The sequence below is a fragment of the Elephas maximus genome, chromosome 17 (genome assembly GCF_024166365.1).
Source record: "Elephas maximus indicus isolate mEleMax1 chromosome 17, mEleMax1 primary haplotype, whole genome shotgun sequence".
NCBI lineage: Eukaryota > Metazoa > Chordata > Mammalia > Proboscidea > Elephantidae > Elephas > Elephas maximus.
The window spans coordinates 44729261-44753161 of NC_064835.1; the positions used below are offsets into that span (position 1 = coordinate 44729261).

At 42.6% G+C, this 23901-nt stretch overlaps 1 gene segment (V, D, J or C); it reads left to right on the plus strand.

The window, feature by feature from the left end:
• Positions 1 to 17963, plus strand: part of LOC126060440 (immunoglobulin kappa variable 4-1-like) — an 89029-nt gene extending 71066 nt beyond the window's left edge. The window contains 1 exon segment of the V gene segment in view: positions 17495 to 17963. Within this exon segment, the coding sequence occupies positions 17495 to 17874 (380 nt within the window).
• The last annotated feature ends 5938 nt before the right edge of the window (positions 17964 to 23901 follow it).

Sequence of the window (23901 nt, forward strand, 5' to 3'; positions counted from 1 at the left end):
CCCTTTCTTCTCCTTTTAAGGCTTTGTAAAGGGGCGTGATTTTTCCAGTTATATAAGTCAGATGTGGAAATGGAGTGTACACCAGTATTGACTTCCAGGGATGGCCCGTTTCATCCACCCGCTCTGGTGCCTCTCAAAGGGGATATTGCCCTGCCTGGTGTCCGGGGGCTCCCTCACTGAAAACTGTATCCTGTCGGGTATGAGAAGGGGAAACCATACTTGAAGCCACGTCTCTACCATCTGTCTTCTCCTTGTCTCCCGTTTCTGCTCCTCTTGTTGGACTAGTAGTAGAGTCTGGTTCTAGCCCCCACTGAGAAGTGTGAATTCTCCTCCTCCGGCCCTGTCCTCCTCAAGCAGCAGCCTCACCACCACAAGGAGGAGGAGGAGCCGCAGCCAGAACCAGACCCCATTCCTCCTGCAGGGGGTCTTCACTGGAAGAATCGGGAACCACTTTTGGCTTCTCTTTGCCTTGAAAAAGCACTTGGTTAGAAGGGTGCATATTCTGATATAGTGACATAAAAGCTTGAACATATGCGACTTCGTCCCGTTTCCTTTCTCCTCTAAAACAGGTCCAATTAAAAAATTGTATTAAGGTTTAATGACCCAAACCTAGGCCAAGCTTTTTGCCTTGTCAATTTATGTTGTGGCCAGACACTATTGGATAGAAAAATCATCTTCTTTTTAGTCATTGGGGCATAACTCTAATGCCTCTAACTGGTCAGGATGCATCCCAAGAGAGACTCTACCAGTATGGAGGATCCCCCTCCCATCCCTGGTCCCCGGTCTAGTTTCTCAACTGTGATGGAAGGCCGGGCCCTTCTCTTTTCTGCTTGAATGCAATTTGTGGCCCGATCTACTTGAAATTCAATCTCTGCCGTTATCAACTTAATTTCAGTTAAAATGCCCCTGATACCAATTTTTTGTCCCCAATTCTCACTGAGACGGTTTTCCAACAACACCTGGGCTTGATATGCTACTGAAAATTTATGAAACCAGTCGTCATGCTCCGAAAACTGGGACCAAAAATATTCACGGATTTGGGAACAGGTCGTATACAGATAGGGGCTGACACTGCGATGGAGACGGTGCAGTACCTCATGTGCCTCAGTTGGACGATCTCCGTCAGCCAAGTTCAAGTGAAATTCCCACATTCACACATACACATACACATACACATACACACAAGCACCAACTACTTGGCTGGCCTCATGTTCACGCTCAGCAATCTCAACCTCCCAGACGATCCTTAGAATGACAGAGGTACCTCGACAGCCTCAGCTGCCCCAATTTCCCAGACAATCCTTAGAATGACAGAGGTAATCTTGACAGCCTCATTCACACACTGAAAAAACCAAAACCAAGACTCTAGAGCCACCAAGAGTCCCTTATGGAAACCTACTCACAGGGTCAGTCATCGGAAGCAGCACTGGCTTCAGAAACCAAGAGTCTAGGCCCCTCTGGGCTTGCTCCATGTGCCCTGGCCCTGAGCCCATCAGGGAGAGGATTCGCGGACTAGCCCCAGGGGGGTTTCCTTAGTCAATCTTGTGCTCTGCTCACCTTGTTTCTGTTTGTTTAGGGACCTGTGGTGCCCTGGGAGAATAAGGACCCGGCGATGTTTCCCTTCTAAGGTAAAAAAAAAAAAAAAAACTCCAGCAGCCACTTAAGGGTTGATTGGCCAATCCAAGCTCTGGGCCAGACCACCAGGTCTCAAGCTGCAAAGTACCCCACATTGGTCCCCAGAATTTGTTAACACAAACCCAGGATCCTTGCCTCCTGTCTCAAGCCAACAGCAAGACAGGAGGAGGTAAGCAGCAAATGGGCTTTGTTGAACATCCTGTTCAAGAGACAGAAGGGGCAAAGTTTCCCCCAAATTCTGTCTGCCCCAAGACGGCTACAAAAGAGTTTTATAGGGAGAGGGTCAGGGTTTAGAAATTCCCAGGAATGTTGATTCTTCTTCGAGGGGGACATAAAAATGAAGTGACTTATTCTTGACATCTTGAAGACCTCTTTACTCCGTCCTGTTTTCGGTCACTGGATGGGTCTGGGTTTTGCTCAATTATCTCTGGTCCTGATGGTATTGCTCATTGTTTTTGTCACCTCGGAGAGAAGCATGGTTTAATCAACAACAAACACCACAAAAATTGTATTTTCTCTACTTCAACAAGACCTGGTAAAAGAACATTAAAAATAACCTTTATTTGGTCCCTCTGGGGAGCAGCAGATCTCTCTAATTCTCCCACCTTGATCATATTCAAAGGAATGTGGAAACTTCTGTAAATTGGTCACATAGTAGATTACCTCTACTGTAGTTTGGTGTACATTGAATTAGAAACTAGGGTGGCAGTTTGGTGTATATTGCATTGGCGTACATTGAATTGGAAACTAGGGTGTGATTCGTAGCACTTGGGAAACAGCTGTGGAGTTGGAACTCTTTGAGTCTGTTACCCTAGTGTCAGTGTTTATGGGGCAGAGAGTGTGATATTCTCACACATTTTGCAGAGTTTGTTCTGTAGACTTTGTTACCCAAATAGCCCAAACGCACACAGGTTTACACAAGAAGTCCATTTCCTACCTGGACCAAAATGGAGGTTGTTTCTGACAGCAGGTGAATGTTTCCTTTGGCAGGAATTGAGATCGAGCCTCCAGCAGAGGGAGCTTTCCACTGGCAGGTGGGCTTGAATGGATTCCTTAGCTCTGAGGCATTACAAATAACAATTAGCTGCTATTTACAAACAGCAAATTGTCACCCACTAGGAGATACATTCATGGATAAATATTCTGACTGCAGAGACCTCAGGACAGCTCTGTGCATGTGTTTATCTTCTGAGTTTAGATGTTCTCTCTAACCTCTGTGAAAAACAGGGATGTTACCATGCCAGACTGTTCTGGAGGCTCAAGACCCTATTCTCCATCTTCCTAATCTGTGTCTGTTCCCAAATGTCTGAATTATTTTTCTTTCTTTTTTCTTAGAATAAATGGAAACATTCCGTAGAGACACACAGCTGAGTCTAAGATAGGTGGGGAAAATATTTCCTGGCTCCTTCAGTTAACCCCCAGCTAAAAAAAAAACATTAATTCCATTGACTATCTTGCCATTCTCTGCCTTATAAGTTACCTCATCTGAGATACCCTCTCAGGACTCACCCCTGAGGAAAGGGGCCTCTGTCTTCAAGTCATGGCCTCCTTAGAAGTCACAACTTGCATGGAAGTTTGATGGTGAGATCTGTCTGCTTGTCTGACCTTGTAAGAAGGCCTGGTTCACCATAGAGATGGAGAGTGGAGGACCCAAAGAAAACTTTGGGTACCAAAAGGGAATTCTAGTCTTTTTAAATTGTTGCTGAAACTTCCTTTGCCATAAGGATTCATATGAACATAACAAGATGACAAAGAAAATGTTATTTTTGTAATAGTTTTATTTGGATATTACGGTTTACCTACAGAAAAATGGAGAATATAGCCTGAGAGTTCTCCAATTCCATGATTCTTCTTTCATATTAAACAGTTTCAAGAATTTAAAAATCTGTTTATATGAGTTTTAAAAAGGACAGTTTAAGACCCTCTAGGAAAATCAAACACTAAATCACTTAAAATGATTTCTGAAGTCAGTTGATTCTACCTTAAGCATTTTGTCTCATCACTGATTAGCAAATATTGAAAAATGAAAGCAAGAGTCAAGGGCTCCATGAACTATTTAGTAGCCATTCTTTGTCTTATAATAATAGTACAGTCTCTTCCTTAGCAAGTGGAAACAGTGACTTTCATCTTTAAGAAGGAAGCATTCTCTCAGCAGTAAACTTCAGCCCTATCTTGGACTTCTTGTCACGAATGAAGCATAGCCCAAAGTTACTGCTCTTTGAAACATAAACTAGTCATCTTTCAGTATGCCATGGATTGAATTATGTCCCCCCAAAAGTGTGTATATCAACTTGATTAGGCCATGATTCCCAGTATTGTGTGGTTGTCCTCCATTTTGTGATTGTAATTTTATGTTGAGAGGATTAGGGTGGGTTTGTAACACCGCCCTTACTCTGGTCACCCCCCTAATCCAAGGTAAAGGGATTTTACCTGAGATGTGGCCTGAACCACATTTTATCTCTCAAGAGATAAAAGGAAAGGGAAGCAAGCAGAGAGTTGGGGACCTCAGACCACCAAGGAAGCAGAACCAGGAGCAAGAGCGCTTCCTTTGGACCTTGGGTGCCTCAGCCTGAGAAGCTCCTACACCAGGGGAAGATTGATGACAAAGACTCTTCTTCTAGAGCCAATAGAGAGAAAAAGCCTTTTCATGGAGCAGACAACCTGAGTTTGGGCTTGAAACCTACTAGATTGTGAGAGAATAAATTTCTCTTTGTTAAAGTCATCTACTTGTGGTATTTATGAGTCAGAATACTTCTAGAAATTTGTATGTTGACCCCTCTAGAACAGACATTAGGCCAGGGGGAGAAGGGAGGGTCAGTAATACATCGAATATAATCAAATTAATTTGAATCAAATCGAATTGAATTAAATAGGATAGAAGGAAATAATACAATAAGATAAAAATGACACCAAATTAAACCAATTTGAGCTCCCTAGAATAGTCAGGGGATAAAACCAGAAAGTTGAACAAAAATTTAGAGGCTAGAAGAACTAGATAGAAACTTAGTTGGGCAGATCTCACTCCATTTTCATATTATTTTCCTTGGAAATTAGAAACCTCCTTATTTGGTTCTCTCATAGGTGAATATCTTGGCACCCCTGGGTGACATTTGAAAGTGATTATCAGAATTAATCTTCGTCGTCCATCCCAGAATGCACCAGCAGTATTTATTTAAGGCAAAGTGAAGATTCAAGTAGTCTCTGGGTGGCACAAACAGGTTGCACTCACCCACTAATCTAAAGATTGGTGACTCAAACCCCCACAGCGATGCCACAAAAGAAAGGCCAGGAAATCAGTTTCCATAAAGATAAAAGCGAAGGAAACCCTGTGGAGCTCACTTCTGCTGCGGCTCACATGGGGTAACCATTATTTGGAAATACCATGAAGACAATAGGTTTGGTATTTTTTTTTTAATTATTTTTGTTTTCGAAAGGGCAAAACTTGTTGATTATATGAAAAAAAGTATAGCAAATGTTTACTTGTCAGTAATATTTCTGAGTTGCAAGTGGACAATATCTTTTGTTTCTGCCTTGATATTAAAGTTACAAGATTCAGTAAAGCCGGTGTACCTTGGATACAAACTATACAATTAATATTAGTAGTAACAGTAGCTCTTCTACCCTCCGAATTTGTACAGAAAAAGATAGTGGAAAACCTCTTAGGAAAGTTGCCCGAGATTAACATTTGCAGGCAAACAGAGAGAGGGGGAGAGGAAAAGGGACATAGAGAGAGAGGAAGAATTTGACTCAATGGCAGTGAGTTTGTTTTTTTTTGTTTTTCGTTTTTTTTTGGTTTTATAACAGTAACACTTTAATGATTCAGGCAAATACAGAAAACATTTTGGACTGCAACCTGAAACAGAAGAAGCATGTCAAGAATTTGTCCTGAGTGCCCCCTAGTGTGCTGTTGACTAAAGGCCAAAAACCAAAAACCAAACTTGTGGTGGAGTAGAATGGGACTCATAGTGACCCTATAGGACAGAGTAGAATCAACCCATAAGGTTTCCAAGGAGAGTATGGTCGATTCAAACTGCCAAAATTTGGTTAGCAGCTGAACTCTTAACAACTACACCACGAGGGTTTCCTAAACCAGAAAGAAGTACAGAATCTACACTCTCCAATGTTTGGCCCTCTAACAAGGAGCCCTGGTTTTGCAGTAGTTAAAGTGCTTGGATGGTAACCAAAAGGTCTGTGGTTTGAACCCACCATCCGCTCTGCAGGAGAAAGATGGGACATTCCTCCTCTGTTAAAGATTTACAACCCTTGGAAACTCTATGGAGCACTTCAACTCTGTCCTATAGGGCCACTGTGAGTCAGAATCAACGCATGGGGCAGTGGGTTAACTAGAGCACCTGCTTCCATAAAGAAATCCTATGGGGCAGTTCTACTCTGTCCAAAAAGGTTTCTATGACTCGGAATTGACTCAACAGCAGGAAGTTATTAAACTAGAGCTCAGGAGTCCCTGGGTGGTGCAAGCAGTTCAAACACTTGGCTGCTAAGCAAAAGGCTGGAAGTTTGAGTCTCCAAGAGGCTTATCAGGAGAAAGGCAAGTTGGCCTGCTTCAGACCAGTCAGCCATTGAAAACCCTGTGGAGCCCAGTTCTACTCTTACAGACATGGGGTCACCATGAGTCTCAGCTGACAACATGATAACTGCAAATCCAGGGTTCATGTCAAGATGAGCTAGGGGGTCTGAAAATGACCTGGAGGCTCTTCCTGGGTTGCCAAGCAACATATTGGCTGAGGTCTGGTGGCTGATGTCCCCTAGTTGAAGGTGATGTCAAGCTTTTGTTTCAGAGAACTGTCCTCTATAGCTGGCACAAAATGGCGTGAAATATTGTCCCTGCTAAAAGATAAATGTTGTGTGCCCCATAGACAAGGTGTAAGGGGGAAAATACATTCTACCTCAGCATCTTCATTGTGTACCTTTTTTCTTAAAGGAAGGAAGGAACTGGTAGGCCTCTTTGAGTTCTGGACCTTCATTCCACTAACAGGTACACTGGTGTGGCCCACACACCTGATTCATAGAGGCGGCCAGCATTGAGAGGGGCTCAGAGTAGTAAAGGCTCTGTAGCAGGTCCAGCATGCAGTGCGGCCAGGTAGCATGTAGGAGACTGAACAACGCTATTAACCATGGTGACATAACTGATACTTGGAGGACACTCTCCAAACAACAGCAGGAAACACTTTTCTTTTAAAACACTTGCTAAGATAGACCATGTTATGGCCTATAACATCTCTCAATAAAATTCAATGAGTTCAAATCATGTGAATTATGGCCCTTCAGCTGCTGGGGACTCTCTCCCAGGGAGAGAGTCAGGGGTTCTGGAGACTGTGTCACCGTCATCTACTGGCAGGAACCTGCAATGACAGGCACATGGGATGATGCAGAGACGCAGTGCAATCAGGGAGAGAAGAAACAACCAAACCACAATAATCTCTATCTGCGATAGGTGCACAGGCCTGTGTTGCTTCCAGCATTTATTTCATATCTCATTTTAAAATCATAGCTTTGAATGAAAGGATTACTCTGAATAGAAAACTCCATTGCTAGGTTTGCAAATATCCTCTCCCCTGGAGCAGAGCAAAGCAGGAGCCTGAGGTTCTGGATGGTGTCACCATCCTGCAGCTTCTCTCTCGTGTGATGTTGTTCAGGTTCCACTCTCCAGAAAAGGCTCCATTTATGAGGCTCAGGTCAGCAGGGCTGAGCCCAGGGTAGGGTGGTGGTGAGGGGACATTTACGGCATGAGCCAGGGAGTTTGATGGTGAAAATCTCAGAGCACAGGGTTGTGGTAAAAAATCTTGTAGGCTCTCTATTCTGACTTACTCTTTGAATATGGCAGTGATGGGCACCTATGATCTTGGATTATCTTCCCCAGATGAAGATTTAAGTGGTGATGTGGAGCTAATGATTTGTGCTAGACTACTACTGAAAGGTTAGCACTTCGAATCCACCTGTGGGTCCTAGAAGAAAGGCCTAGCCATGTACTTCAGTAGGATGAAAAGCCACTTGATTCTGACTCATGGTGACCCCATGTGTGTCAATGGTATGGTTTTCAATGATTCATCTCGGAAGTAGATCGCCAGGTTTTTTGTTTATTTTATTTTATTTGGTTTTGAGGCTAGGACTAGGAGCTGAGTGTATTAACTGTTAAATATAATTTTTAATTAGTTAATTATTTTTTGATTGTTTCATGCGTGATGGTAAATCTTGCCCTTGTTGTTCCATCTAGCGTACAAGTGGAAGTCTGTCTTCCATTGAGTTTTAAAATTTTGGTAACTCTATCTCTAAATTGTAGAAATTCAAGTAGGTCTTGTTCAGTTCTGAAGTGTCCCCATTTTAGTTTTCAGTGCCTTGCATACAATGTTAAGTTTGTCATTTTTTTCTTTGAATAAACTCGTATAATGCCCAAATGTGAAGTATGAACAGAACTCATTTTGTTCCCCGTTATTTCTGTTGCATCACATTTGTATTCATATCATGTTGTTGTTCTGCATCATCACATTGGGTCCGATTGATAGTGACCCTCTGTGTACAACAAACCGAAACACCCCCTTGTCCTGAGCCGCCCTCACAGCCTTTGCTATGTTTGAGCCCAATGTTGCAGCCACTGTGTCAACCCATTTCTTTGAGGCTCTTTCCCTTTTTCTCTGACCCTCTACCTTATGACGCATGATCTCCTGCAAGGACTGGTCCCTCCTGATAATCCATCCAAAGTAAGAGAGATGAAGTCTCACCCTGAAGGCTGAAGAGTTCCAGGCCCACAGAGGCCATCCATATCTGGAATGAAACTCTTTGAAGAGTTGGCATTCAGTCACAACTTTATGAGGAAATCCTGCTTGTTTTTTCCTCTCCATTTCCACAAATGATTCTAGAGCCCTCTTATCAGGGCCTACCCACTATGGGCATGATAGGTTCCATTTTCTCATTGGTTCACAGCTCCTTTGTGATCAGAGCCCTCCTGGACCCTAGCTCAGTATGGGCTCCCTGAGGACTTTCAATACAAGTAAATTCGGGACATGTCTTCCATTTCTCTGGCCCTTCCATAGCCCCGGAATCTAATCTCAAGGGCTTGCAGTGTCTTTTAGGTACCCTTCAGGATACAGTATCTTCAGAGCTCAGACATTTTCTAGCTATAAATTTTTATCAAACACTGAGGCAAAAATTTTCCGTATTCTTCCTTTTCCTTCTATTTTTTTTTCCAGCATTTTTTACTGTTTCACAGAACAGTTGATTTGAGGAAACGAGTCCAACATTTATGGAACATGAACCCATTTCAATTGGTTTTTTAGTTAAAATTGAAGCTATCCATTAGACTTTTTTTTTTTTTTATCCATTAGACTTTAGGTGTTTCAAGCAGCTGGATGGGCTGCTAACTTGAAGACTGGCAGTTTGAACACACCCAGGGCTACCCTGGAAGAAAAGCCTGTCAGTCTGCTTCTACAAAGAATGCAGGCAAGAAAACCCTATGGGGCAGCTCCACTTGTAACACATCTGGTTCTCATGAGTTGGAATGTGCTAGACTGCAAGTTTTTTTTTGTTTTTTTGAGAGGTATTAGAGCTTCTACGATCCTGCTTTGTCTTTTCTATTCATAAAATTATACTTTATGTGATATATTTGGCTCTTGAAGCACTTTGGCTAGTTTCACAACCTATCTCCCATGTAATTTGCTTTCCATTCACTGACTGCTTTGCATAGGCCCCTCCAACACCAGGTTGGCTGCTCAGATACTATAAACAGGGCCTTTGCTATGGGAGCTGATCTGCATCAGGCAGGCAGGGCCAGCAAGATGGTGCCACACACTCTGGTCCTCATGTCCCTGTTGCTCTGGGCCTCTGGTGAGAAATTAAAAGTGTTTCAACCTCTCCAGAGTGGTATCTTTCTGGAGTTGATAAAGGATTTTAACATATAATGTTAATGACAGTTATTTGTAAAATGGAACGAATTATTTGTTGATATTTAATATCACTAGCTGTTGTGTTATAAATGGTATATTTTAATGTATGTGTGAAAAAGTGTGTGTATGAATGTATACATGGTAATTGTCTACTCTGATTGCAGGTGCCAGTGGGGACATTGTGGTGACCCAGTCTCCAGCCTCTCTGGCTAAGTCTCAAGGAGAAACGGTCACCATCAACTGCAAGGCCAGCCAGAGTGTGAGCAACTCCTTAGGCTGGTACCAGCAGAAACCAGGACAGGCTCCTAAGCGACTCATCTATGGAGCATCTAACCGGGATTCTGGGGTCCCTGACCGGTTCAGTGGCAGTGGGTCCGGGACAGACTTCACTTTCACCATCAGCAACTTCCAGCCTGAAGACGCCGCAGTTTATTACTGTTTCGCAGGTTATTATTATCAAGCTCCCACAGTGCTTCAGCCTCGAACAAAAACCTCCTCCCGAGGGCTAAAGCCAGTGAGTCTTCAGTGCACCAGCTGCTTCCTTTCTGCTCAGCCCTGAAAGTGCACGCCTCCTCTCTCTGCCTCAAAGACCACATTTCCTGACTAATTCCTTGGAGTATGTGCAGGTTTCAGGAGAAACTTAAGGGATGTGGCTTCTTCTGGATCCCCTTTTGTGGGAAATTATAGAAAAAAGAAAGCTCTAAAAATCTCTTGTAGGCTTTGTCAGGAGTTTTCATATCACAGGAACTTGCTTATTTCACAAGGATAGATCACATGACTGAATTGGGGAAATATCCAGTGTGTTTTACCCCCTGAAAGATCAGTTAGTTCTCTCTTCCCTGTGCTTCCTTGCCTCTGAAATATTCTCATTTTAATTCTTAGATTTCCTGGACTTTTTTCTTTCTTATCAATCACCCCTCACAACTCTGGACCTAACCCAGTATTAAACTTGGGCCCTTCACACTTTCAATCTCCCTTACAGGACGAAATATTCCTCTCTTAATTTTCCTTCCATGGATCCTGTTTTCAAACAAAGCTTTCCTGGTCAATGTCAATGAAGGTGTTTTCTTGCTCTAAGCTGCCATTTTACTGCCCTTTTCTCCTCTCCATTTCCGTCAGTGACACTCATTCTTTCAAAGGTGAGACTCTAACTCATTAACCCTTTTACTCTAGAAACATGTGACAGCTTTCCCATGTTCTTTTTTCATTAGTTCTCAATTCCTCTTTACACTAATCGCTTGGGTGCCCAAGTTTAATTTAGTGACTGAAGGAAATCATGGTCCCTTCCTGTTGTTAGCTACCACCTTGTGACTCCATGACTCATGACGATTCCATGAACAATATTATTGTTGTGATCCACAGGGTTTTCCCTGGCTAATTTCTCCGCAGTAGATGACCAGGCTTTCTTTCTAGTCTGTATTAATCTGCAAGTGCTACAGAAACCTGGCCAGCATCACAACAAGATGTGTAGAGGAAGTGTGGTAAATGAGGCCTTGTTTGTAGGTCCCCACTCCGGTTTATGCTAACAACCCAAATAGTGTTTCCACTCAGTGTAGATGAGAACCTAACTGTCCCTGCGCTAGGGAGACTGTCTCTCCTCAGAGGCTGCAGAGATTCTGGCACCTACTCAGCAGGATCTGCCCTCTGCAACCTAAAATGTCAGACAGACAAGGATAATCCAGAGAGGCTATGTAATCAGGGAGAGAAGGAAGATCAAACCAATGGTCTCTAACTGGGACAAGTGGACAGACCTGGTTGGCTTGTAGCATTTATTTCATATCTCATTTCAAAATGTAGGCCTATCTGAATAGGAGGATCACTCTGGAGAGAAAACTCCATGTGTAGGAGATGAGGCTTCTGGGGCAGATAGAGGAAGTGTGCATGTTCAGGACTGTGGAGGAAGGAAGCAGCTAGTGCAGTGAAGACTCACAGGCCTCCAGCCCTGGGAGGAGGCTTGTGTTCCAGGCTGAAGCACTGTGAGAGGGTAGCCATAATGTTGCTAACAGCAATAACCTGCCTCATCCTCAGCCTGGAGGCTGCTGATGGTGAGAGTGAAGTCTGCCCCAGATCCACTGCCAGGACACCGGTCAGGGATCTCAGATGCCTAGTGGGATGCGAAGGAGATAAGCAGCTTAGGAGCCTGTGCTGCTTCCTGCCGGTACCAGGCTAAAATGCTGCTAACACTCTGGCTGGGCTTGTACTGATGGTAACGTTTCCTCCTGGAGACATAGTCAAGGAGACTGGAGTCTGTGTTACCATGATGTCCCCACTGACACCTGCGATCAGAGAGGACAATTACTATACATACATACACACACTTTTTCCTAGGCACATTAAAATACACCGTTTTAAATATGCATTTCAGCGGAATACATGTCACACATTATTAGCCCATTATTTACCACTATATCCTAAAATCATTTTTCAGCTCTACAAAGAAACTTCTCTAAAGGGATTGAAGCACTTTTCATTTCTCACCAGACACCCAAAGCAACAGGAACATGAGGACAGGAGCCTGTAACACCACCTTGCTGCCTTCACCTGTCTGATAAGATCAGCTCACATTGCAAAGTCCCCATTTATAAAATATGAGCAGCCAGACTTGGCCTGGAGGGTTTATGCAAAGCCATCATTGAATATGGAAGCAAAGTACATGGGCGATTGGTTGTGAAACTAAGCAATGTCAATCAAGATCCAATAACTAGAAAACACAAAGTAGTCAACTTAGAAGCTCTAATATCAACTAAGAAGCTCTAAAACTACAAACACGAGCTTCTCTTAAGAAGAGTTTCTATTTGAAATAAAGGGAAAAAAATGAAATGGGTTCAATGGTGGGCTAGTTTCCTGAGATCTACAATCCAGGTGAAATAACACAAAATGCTGGAAATATATAAAAGCAAGAACAGATGACAATGGACAACTTTTGGCTCACTTTTTGATAAAAATTTATGACCAGAAAATGTCTGAGTTCTAAAGACATGTTGTATCCTGACAGACAGTTTAAGGTCACTGCATACATTAAAGAATTAATTCTAGGGTATATAAGATCCAAGGAAATAGAAGAGAAGCCCAGAAATTACCCAAGTGGGGAGTCCTGAGGGACCCTATGTTGTGCTAGAGCCAAGGGAGGAGGGCTGTAATCCCAAAGTCACTGTGAAGCAAAGAAAGAGAACCTATCCTTCCCACGACTCCTAGAAAATGATCAAAGGGCTTTAGGGTCACTGTGGAAAAGGACAGGAAAAAATAAGCAAGATTTCCTTGGGAAGTTGTGTCTGAAAGTCAACCTTCCAAGGAGTTTCACTCCAGGCGTGTAAGGCCTAGGTGATTCTGGAACTCTCCAACCTTGAAATTTGTTTCAGAAAGCCCAATAGATAGGTCCGACAAGTGGAAGGTGCTCTGGAAGAGGGCACACCCATCGTAAATCCTCAGGACACCTCACAAATAATTTTTCAAAGACTGATACCTCCAAGAAGTCAGAGATCCTTAACAGCCAAGAACATGAGATAACTGGGATATGAATATGAAGGTGATGCTACTGAAATAACAGAGAACAAAAGGCATTCTCTTCACTCTTTAGATTTGGGAGCTGTGTGAGTTTATTTAGACAAATAAATGATAAACTTTAGATTGCACGCAAGGCACAAAAACTAAAAGCAGGGCACTACAGATCTGAAAAAAAATTTCCAGAAATTAGGTACAGAATTCACGTCTGTCAGCTTGTCATACTGTGGGGGCTTGCGTATTGCTGTGATGCTGGTAGCTATGCTGCTGATATACAAATACCAGGAGGGTCACCACAGTGGACAGATTTCAGCTGAGCTTCCAGACTAAGACAAACTAGGAAGAAGGACCTGGTGGTCTGCTTCTGAAAGAATCAGCCAGTGAAAGCCTTATTAATAGCAGGAGAACAATGTCTGTTACAGTGCCAGAAAATGAGCCCCTCAGGCTGGAAGGCGCTCAAAAGACGACTGGGGAAGAGCTGCCTCCTTAGAGATGACCTTAATGACACGCATGGAGTCAACCTTTTGGGACACTGGTGTGGTGATGTGGCATGACTCAAAATGAGAAGAAACAGCTGAACATCCTTTAATAATTGAAATGTGGAATGTATGAAGTACGAGTCTTAGAAAATGAGAAATTGTCAAAAATGAAATAGAATGCATAAAGATCAATATCCTAGGCATTAGTCAGCTGAAATGGACTGGTATTGGTCATTTTGAGGAGGAAAATCATGTGGTCTACTATGCAGGGAATGACAACTTGAAGGGATGGCGTTGTACTTTTCATCAAGAAGAACATTTCAAAATCCATCCTGAAGTACAAGGCTGACAGTGATGGAATAACATCTACAGGCCCACAAGTAAGACCAGTTAATACAAGTAGTATTCAAATTTACCCACCAATGACCAAGGCCAAAGACGAAGACATAGAAGATTTTTACCAACTTCTTTGGTCTGAAATTGATTTAATATCCAATCAGGATGGTGAATGGGATGAGAAAGTTAGAAACAAGGAAGGATCAGTAGATGGAAAATATGGCCTTGGTGGTAGAAAGAATTGTGGAGATTGCATAATTTGGGGAGTATGAAAACAGATGGTCTCAGCTTGGTGACTACCTAGAAGTCTTTCAATGAGTGAAACAGGACATAAATGGAGGGGGATGTGAAATCAGCGGAGTTTTTAAAAATGATGTTTCATGCTGATAGAAGTGATGCTAAAGTGAGGGGAACACAGATAACTCAGAAAAGAGAGGTGAGGAATGCCAAGATGCCCTTGGAAGGGACAGCAGTATAGGAGCAGAGGGCCTGGCCTCAGGTAGGAGGACTGTCTGCTCATCTACAGTAATAGGAAGGCAGGCAGGCAGGCAGGCAGGCAGGCAGGCAGGCAGGCAGGCAGGCAGGCAGCACATGGGGGTGTAGATGCCTGTGGGTCAGAAGATGCATGAGAGGAGCTAGTGGAAGCTCTTCCAAGACACAGGAAATGAGGTCATTTGCTGAAAGGCAGAATGAGAAGTAGGTATTAAAATTTGAAGTGAAAAGAAGAGAGAAAGGGTGGAGACTGAACCGACCAGGTAAATGAAGGAACATAGTGAGGCAGGATTAAGGGCTGTCCTGAGGTAAAAAAAAAAGAGGGAGTGTGCATAAATTTATGATGAGAGAATCAGAATAATTATGTTTTTTTTTTTCCAGCCACATTGTGAACATGGATGCAGGTGTGTGGAGGGTGGAGTTTTTTCCAGGGTTTGAGTTTTGCAAAATGAATGTGATGAAATCATGGAGGGGCCATGGCATTCTTGGTTTGGGTGAGGGCATTATTATAAAGGAGAAGCTTGGAATTTATAGTGGGTATGAATTGAATATCAACTAAGTGGCAGCTAACAACAAGAAGTAGGGAAATGGGAATATGAGGGGTGCAGAGAAAGCCAAAATAGATTTGTTAAAAACTTCTTCTAAGAAGAAGCTAAAATTCTGTCTTATAAAATACAAAAAAAAAAAAAAAAAAAAAGAGACACTCTGTTTTTTAATTTTTCTTATGATTGAAGGACCTTATTTTCTGTTTCTCAGTTTTATACTAGGAATGTTTTTTTTTAAACATATTTGGGATAATATAACTTGCATTGCTTTTATACAAAAGGCAAGCAGGGATCTAGTATTTTTCATTCCTGAGATGTTTTCTCTGACATAAACTTGAGTGGGGAAACAGGGACAGGAATGCTCAGGGGATAAGGGCTCTAGACTTTGGCCTAGAGAGGAGGTGCTATTCTGGGGCAGCAGTAAAGGCGTTTGGGAGTCAGGGTTGAGGCAAGTTAGAGAGAGTCAGGTGGGACTGCAAATGGCCACCTAGTGACCCCAGGGTGAGGGCTGAAAGCAGATTTAAAGGAAGCAAGCAGGAAGGGCTGGAGGCCTGCTCTCTTTTGAAGCCAGAGAAGGCCTAGTTGCCGATTTTCTGACTACTTCATGCCAACTTTTTTCCTTGATCAAAACAAATAAACCGCAGCAATCTCTGCGAGAATGCCTAGTAAGTGAGACCTTTCCCCACCTCTGCCCTGGTAAGAGGTTTATATCTGGGGTCACATTGTTATGAGAGGATATCTTGATTTTCCAACACAGCAGTTTGTTGTACTATCTTTGATCTGATGGTGCTGATGGTGAGAGTGAAGTTGGCCTCAGACCACCACCACTGAAGCGGGTGGGCACCCCATCAACACAGGTGAGGTGAAGTCAATCAGGGCCTTAGGAGTCTGTCCAGGTTAAGCGGCCTCTCAGGTCAGTGTAGAGAAGACTCTGGCTCTTCAGCTGATGGAAGCTCTTCCAGGGAAACTTGTGAACCCTGTGTCACCGCCATCTGCTGGCAAGAACCTGCAATGACAGTCACACGGATTGATGCAGAGATTCTGTGCAATCAGGGATACAAGAAACAATGAAGCCAAAATAGTCTAACTGTGATAGGTGGACAGGCCTCTGTTACTATAGCATTTATTTCATGTCAATCCATTTCTTTGAGGCTCTTTCTCTTTTTTGCTGACCCTCTGCTTTATGGCGCATGATCTGCAGGTCCTCCTGGTCCCTCCTGATAATATATCCAAAGTAAGAGAGATGAAGTCTCACCTTAAAGGCTGAAGGCTTCCCGGCCCACCAAGGCCATCCATAACTGGAAAGAAACTCTTTGAAGAGTCAGCATTCAACCACAACTTTACAAGGAAATCCTGCTTATTTTTTTCCTCTCCATTTCCACAAATGATTCTAGAGCCCTCTTATCAGGCGCTACCCCCTGTGGGCATGATAGGTCCCACTTTTTCTTTGGTTCACACATCTTTTGTGATCTAAGCCCTCCTGGACACTAGCTCAATATAGGCCCCCTGAGGACTTTCAATAGGAGTAATTCAGGGCCTGTCTTCTATTTCTCAGGCCCTTCCATAGCCCCGGAATCCAATCTCAAGTGATTGCACTGTCTTTTAGGTATCCTTCAGGGTACGAGTATCATCACAGCTCAGAGATTTTTTAGCTATAAATTTTATCAAACATTGAGGCAAAAATTTTCCATTTTTTTCCCTTTCCTTGTTTTTTTCCCCAGCATTTTTTATTGTTTCACAAAGCTGTTGATTTGAGGAAACTAGTCCAAAACTTATGGAACCTGAACCCATTTAAAACTGTTTTTAAGTTAAAATTGAAGCTCTTCATTAGATCTGGGGCGCTTCAAGCAGTTGTGATGGGCTACTAACCTAAAGGTTGGCAGTTTGAACACACCCAGTGGTACCCTGGAAGAAAAGCCTGTCAGTCTGCTTCTATAAAGAATACAGGCAAGAAAACCCTATGGAGCAGCTCTACTGTGTAACACATGGGGTTGTCATGAGTTGGAATCCACTGGACTGCAAGTTTTGTTTTGTTTTAGATATTAGAGCTTCTATGACCCTGCTTTGTCTTTTCTAGTCAAAAAATTATACTTTATGTGATATATTTGGCTCTTGAAGTACATTGGCTAGTTTCACAACCGATCTCCCATGTAATTTGCTTTCAATTCACTGACTGCTTTGCATAGGCCCCTCCAACACCAGGCTGGCTGCTCAGATACTATAAACAGGGCCTTTGCTATGGGAGCTGATCTGCATCAGGCAGGCAGGGGCAGCAAGATGGTGCCACACACTCTGGTCCTCATGTCCCTGTTGCTCTGGGCCTCTGGTGAGAAATTAAAACTGTTTCAATCTCTCTAGAGTAGTATCCTTCTAGAGTTTAAAAATGACTTTAACATATAGTGGGAAATGACAGTTATTTGTAAAATGGAACCAATTATTTGCTGATATGTAATATCACTAGAAGTTGTGGTATAAATGGTATATTTTAATGTATGTGTGAAAAAAGTGTGTGTACATATATGTGCATGGTAATTGTCTACTCTGATTGCAGGTCCCAGTGGGGACATTGTGCTGACCCAGTCTCCAGCCTCTCTGGCTAAGTCTCAAGGAGAAACGGTCACCATCAACTGCAAGGCCAGCCAGAGTATGAGCAGCTACTTAAACTGGTACCAGCAGAAGCCGGGACAGACTCCTAAGCGACTCATCTATAGCGCAACGAACCGGGCATCTGGGGTCCCTGATCGGTTCAGTGGCAGTGGGTCGGGGACAGACTTCACTCTCACAATCACCAACTTCCAGGCTGAAGACACAGCAGTTTATTACTGTCTGCAAGGCTATAATAATCCACGCACAAGGCTTCAGCCTCGAACACAAACCTCCTCCCGGGGGCTACAGGCCAGTGACTCTTCACTGCACCAGCTGCTTTCTTTCTGCTCAGCCCCGAACATGCACTCTTCCTCTGTTTGCCCCAAATACCTCATCTCCTAACTAATTCCTCATAGTATTTGTAGGTTCCAGGGGAAAATTAAGGGATGTAGCTTCTTCTGGATTTCCTTTTGTGGTAAAATATACAAAAAGAATGCTGTAAAAATCCCTTCTACGCTTTTTCAGTTTTCATATCACAGAACCTACTTGTTTCACATGGGTAGGTCACATGACTGATTCAGGAAAGGGTCCAGTGAGTTTTCTACCCTGAAAGATCAGGTCTGTCTTCATTGTGCCTTCTTGACTCTAGAAAGTTCTCATTTTAATTCATTATTTTCCTGGACTTTTTACTTTTTCTGCAATCAACCTTCACAACTCTAACCCGATATTATACCTGGATCCTTTATATTTAAAATCTCCCTCACAGAAGGTAATCTTCCTCTCTTACTTTTTTCCTTCCGTGGATCCTGTTTTCCAGCCAAGCCATCCTTGTCAATGTCAATGAAGGTGTTTTCCTGCTCCAAGCTCCTATTTCACTGGCCTTTTCTTCCCTCCCCATGTCTTTCAGTGGCACTGATTCTTTCAAAGACCAAACTCTAACTCATTAACCCTAACACCCTAGAAACCTGTGACAGCTTTCCCATGTTCTATTTTCATTAGTTGTCAATTCCTCTTTAAATGAATCCCTTGGGCACCCAAGATTAATTTAGTGACTGAAGGAAATCGTGGTTCTTTCTCGTTGTTAGTTGCCATCTTGTCAGCCTCTCAGTCATGATAACCCAATGAACAATAAGCTCTGAACGTTGTCATCTAAAGGGTTTTCATTGGCTGATTTTTCACAAACAGATCACCAGGCCTTTCTCTCTAGTCTCTGTTAGTCTGAAAGTGCTGCTGAACCTGTTCAGCATCACAACAACATGCATAGAGGAAGTGAGGTGAATGAGGCCTGTAGGTCCCTCCTCAGGTTTATGCAGATGCCAGCCTGAGTAGTGTTTCCAGTCAGTGTAGAGGAGACTCCGACTGGCCCTGCAGCTAATGGAGACTTTCTCTCCTTGGAGACAGCAGAGATCCTGGCACCTAGTGAGCAGGATCTGCCTGCTGGGACCTAGAATGACAGGCACCCGAGGATGATCCAGAGGTACTGTGCAACCAGGGATAAAAGGGAAATCAAACCAAAATAGTCTCTAACTGAGACAAGTGGACAGGACTGTGTGGCTTGTAACACTTACTTCATAACTCTTTTCAAATCATAGACCTATCTGAATAGGAGGATCACCCTGGAGAGAAAACTCCATGTCTAGGTTTTGTCTCGCCTGGAACAAAGTAGAGCAGGAGCCTAGCATCTGGGTGGCACCTGTCCTGCAGCTTCTCTTTGTGTGATGTTGCTCAGATTCCATTCCCCAGGAAACTCTATTTCATATCTTGCTTGCTTTCTGTCTTTCTGTCTTTCTCTCTCTCTCTCCCTCCCTCCCTTTCTTCCTTCCTTCCTATCTTTCTTCATTCATTCATTCAATTTGCTTGTGGGAACCCTGGTTGCACAGTGGTTAAGAGCTATGGCTGCTAATGAAAAGGTTAGCAGCTGGAATCTATTGGCTGCACCTTGGAAACTTTATGGGGCAGTTTAGTGTGTCCGATATGTCCGGATGTATTGGAAACGACTCAATGGGAAAGGATTGCGTTTTTTTGTTGTTGCTGTTAAGAACATAATACAAAAAAGCACACACTGATTCAACACTTTCTATGCTTTATAGCTTTTTATGAGGCTCAGGTCAGCAGGTGTGAGCTCAGATTGGGGTGCGCCAAGTGAACATTTATGCAAAGAACCACGGAGTGCGATGGTGAGATTCTTAGATAAAAGGATTGTGGTTCAAGAACTTCTAAAGTGCACGTTTCTTACTTTTTAAATAGGGCAGTGCTATTTGAATATGGCATTTATGTTTTTTTTGGATTCTCTGATGAAAATAGTTATATTTTAGTTTTGCTGCCATAATTCCTGAAGGTGCCTGAGTGGTGCAAATAGTTTGTGCTCAGCTACTAACCTAAAGCTTGGCAGTTGGGACCCACCCAGTGGAGCCGCAGAAGAAAGGCTTAGTGTTCTGCTTCCATGAAGGTTACAGCACAGGAAAGTCTATGGAGCTCAGGGCTGCTCTGTAACACATGTGGTTTCTATGAATTGGAATCAAGTCAACGGCAATGGGTTTCATTTTGCTTGATAACAGTTTCTGGGAATGGAAATACATTCTTGAAGACCACTTATTGAAACTATTCATGAGGAAATGGTACTAAAGCTCAAGTCACAGAGTAAAAAATGTTTGCAAAGATGACACAGAAAACTGTAAGGAATCCTCCAGAAAACTACTGAAACTAATGGAAGAAGAGTTCTGTAGAGTTTCAGGCTACAAGATAAACATACAAAAATCAGTTGGATTCCTCTGTTGTTGTTGTTACGTGCGGTCGAGTTGGTACCGAATCATAGCTACCCTTTGCACAAAAGAACGAAACAGTGCCAGGTCCTGCGCCATCCTTACAATCATTGTTATTCTTGAGCTCATTGTTGCAGCCACTGTGTCAATCCACCTCGTTGAGGGTCTTCCTCTTTTCTGCTGACCCTGTACTCTGCCAAGCATGATGTCCTTCTCCAGGGACTGATCCCTCCTGCGAACATGTCCAAAATATGTAAGGTACAGTCTCGCCATCCTTGCCTCTAAGGAGCATTCTGGCCACACTTCTTCCAAGACAGATTTGTTTGTTCTTTTGGCAGTCCATGGTATATTCAATATTCTTCACCAACACCACAATTCAAAGGCGTAAACTCTTCTTCGGTCTTCTTTATTCATTGTCCAGCTTTCAGATGCATATGATGTGATTGAAAATAAGATGGCTTGGGTCAGGTGCACCTTAGTCTTCAGGGTGACATCTTTGCTCTTCAACACTTTGAAGAGGTCCTTTGCAGCAGATTTGCCCAATGCAATGCGTCTTTTGATTTCTTGACTGCTGCTTCCATGGCTGTTGGTTGTGGATCCAAGTAAAATGAAATCCTTGACAACTTCAATCTTTTCTCCGTTTATCATGATGTTGCTCTTTGGTCCAGTTGTGAGGATTTTTGTTTTCTTTATGTTGAGGCATAATCCATACTTAAGTCTGTGGTCTTTGATCTTCATTAGTAAGTGCTTCAAGTCCTCTTCACTTTCAGCAAGCAAGGTTGTGTCGTCTACATAACGCAGGTTGTTAATGAGTCTTCCTCCAATCCTGATGTCCCGTTCTTCTTCTTATAGTCCAGCTTTTTGGATTATTTGTTCGGCATAGAGATTAAATAGGTATGGTGAAAGAATACATCCCTGACGCACAACTTTCTTGACTTTGAACCAATCAGAATCCCCTTGTTCTGTCTGAACAACTGCCTCTTCATCTATGTAAAGGTTCCTCATGAGCACAAATAAGTGCTCTGGAGTTCCCATTCTTCGCAGTGTTATCCATAGTTTGTTATGATCCACACAGTCGAATGCCTTTGCATAATCAATAAAACAGAGGTAAACATCCTTCTGGTATTCTCTGCTTTCAGCCAGAATACATCTGACATCAGCAATGATATCCCTGGTTCCACGTCCTCTTCTGAAACTAGCCTGAATTTCTGGCAGTTCCCTGTTGACATACTGCTGCAGCCATTTTTGAATGATCTTCAGCAAAATTTTGCTTATGTGTGATATTAATGATGTTGTTCTCTAATTTCCACATTGAGTTGGATCACCTTTCTTGGGAATAGGCGTAAATATGGATCTCTTCCAGTCAGTTGGCCAGGAAGCTGTCTTCCATATTTCTTGGCATAGACGAGTGAGCACCTCCAGCGTTGCATCTGTTTGTTTAAACATCTCGATTGATATTCCATCAATTCCTGGAACCTTGTTTTTCACCAGTGCCTTCAGAGCAGCTTGAACTTCTTCCTTCAGTACCATCAGTTCCTGATCATATGCCACCTCTTGAAATGGTTGAATATCAACTAATTCTTTTTGGTATAATGACTCTGTATTCCTTCCATTTTCTTTTGATGCTTCCTGCATTGTTTAATATTTTCCCCATGGAATCCTTCACTATTGCAACTGGAGGCTTGAATTTTTTCTTCAGTTCTTTCAGGTTGAGAAACGCAGAGCATGTTCTTACCTTTTTTTTTCCATCTCCAGCTCTTTGCACATGTCATATAATACTTTGTCTTCTCGAGAGGCCCTTTGAAATCTTCTGTTCAGTCTTTTACTCCATCAATTCTTCTTTTTGTTTTCACTGCTCCACACTTAAGAGCAAGTTTTAGAGTCTCCTCTGACATCCATCTTGGTCTTTTCTTCCTTTTCTGTCTTTTCAGTGACCTCTTGCTTTCTTCATGTATGATCTCCTTGATGTCATTCCACAACTCCGCTGGTCTTCGGTCACTAGTGTTCAACGCATCAAATCTGTTCTTGAGATGGTCTCTAAATTCAAGTGGAATATACTCAAGGTCATATTTTGGCTCTCTTGGACTTGCTCTGATCTTCTTCAGTTTCAGCTTGAAATTGCATATGAGCAATTAATGGTCTATTCCACAATCTGCCCCTGGCCTTGTTCTGACTGATGATATTGAGCTTTTCCATTGCCTCTTTCCACAGATGTAGTCTATTTGATTTCTGTATGTTCTATCTGGCGAGGTCCATGTGTATAGTCGTCGTTTATGTTGGTGAAAGAAGGTACTTGCAATGAGGAAGTCATTGGTCTTACAAAATTTTGTCATTTGATCTCCGGCATTGTTTCTATCACCAAGGCCATATTTTCCAACTACTGATCCTTCTTCTTCCTTTCTAACTTTCACATTCCAATCACCAGTAATTATCAATGCATCTTGATTGCATGTTTGATCAATTTCAGACTACAGCAGCTGATAAAAATCTTCTATTTCTTCATCTTTGGCCCTAGTGGTTGGTGCAGAAATTTGAATAATAGTCTTATTAACTGATATTCCTTCTAGGCGTATGGATATTATCCCATCACTGACAGCGTTGTACTTCAGGGTAGATATTGAAATGTTCTTTTTGATGATGAATGCAACACCATTCCTCTTCGAGTTTTCATACCCAGCATAGTAGACTATATGATGGTCCAATTCAAAATGGCCAATACCAGTCCATTTCAGCTCACTAATGCCTAGGATATAGATGTTTGCGTGTCCCATTTTATTTTTGACGTTTTCCAGTTTTCCTGAATTCATACTTCATACATCCCAGGTTCTGATTATTAATGGATGTTTGCGGCTGTTTCTTCTCATTTTGAGTCACGCCACATCAGCAAATGAAGGTCCCAAAAGCTTTACTCCATCCACATCATTAAGGTCAACTCTACTTTGAGGAGGCAGCTCTTCCCCAGTCATCTTTTGAGTGCCTTCCAACTTGGAGGCTCATCTTCCAGCACTATATCAGTTAATGTTTCACTAGTATTCATAAGGTTTTCACTGGCTAATGATTTTCGGAAGTAGACTGCAGGGTCCTTCTTCCTAGTCTGTCTTAGTATGGAAGCTCAGCTGAAACCTGTCCTCCATGGGTGACCCTGCTGGTATCTGAATACTGGTGGCATAGCTTCCAGCATCACAGCAACACACAAGCCCCCACAGTATGACAAACTGAGAGGCACGAGGGGGTTGATTCCTCTAAATCAACAAAAAGAACATTGAAGAGGAAACTACCAAATCAATAGCATTCACAGTACCCCCAAGAAGATAAAATACTTAGGAATAAATCTTACCAAAAATGCAAAAGACCTATATGAAGAAAACTACAAAGTACTACTGCAAAAAACTAAAAAGGACCTATGTAAGTGGAAAAGCATACCTTGTTCATGGATAGGAAGACTTAACATAGTAAAAATGTCTCTTCTACCAAAAGACTTCTATATATACAATGCATTTCTGTTCCAAATTCCAACGACATTTTTTAATGTCATGGAGAAACAAATCACCAACTTCATATGGAAGGGAAAGAAGCCCCAGATAAGTAAAGCATTACTGAAAAAGAAGAAGAAAGTGGGAGGCCTCACTCTGCCTCATTTGAGAATATATTATACAGCCGCAGTAGT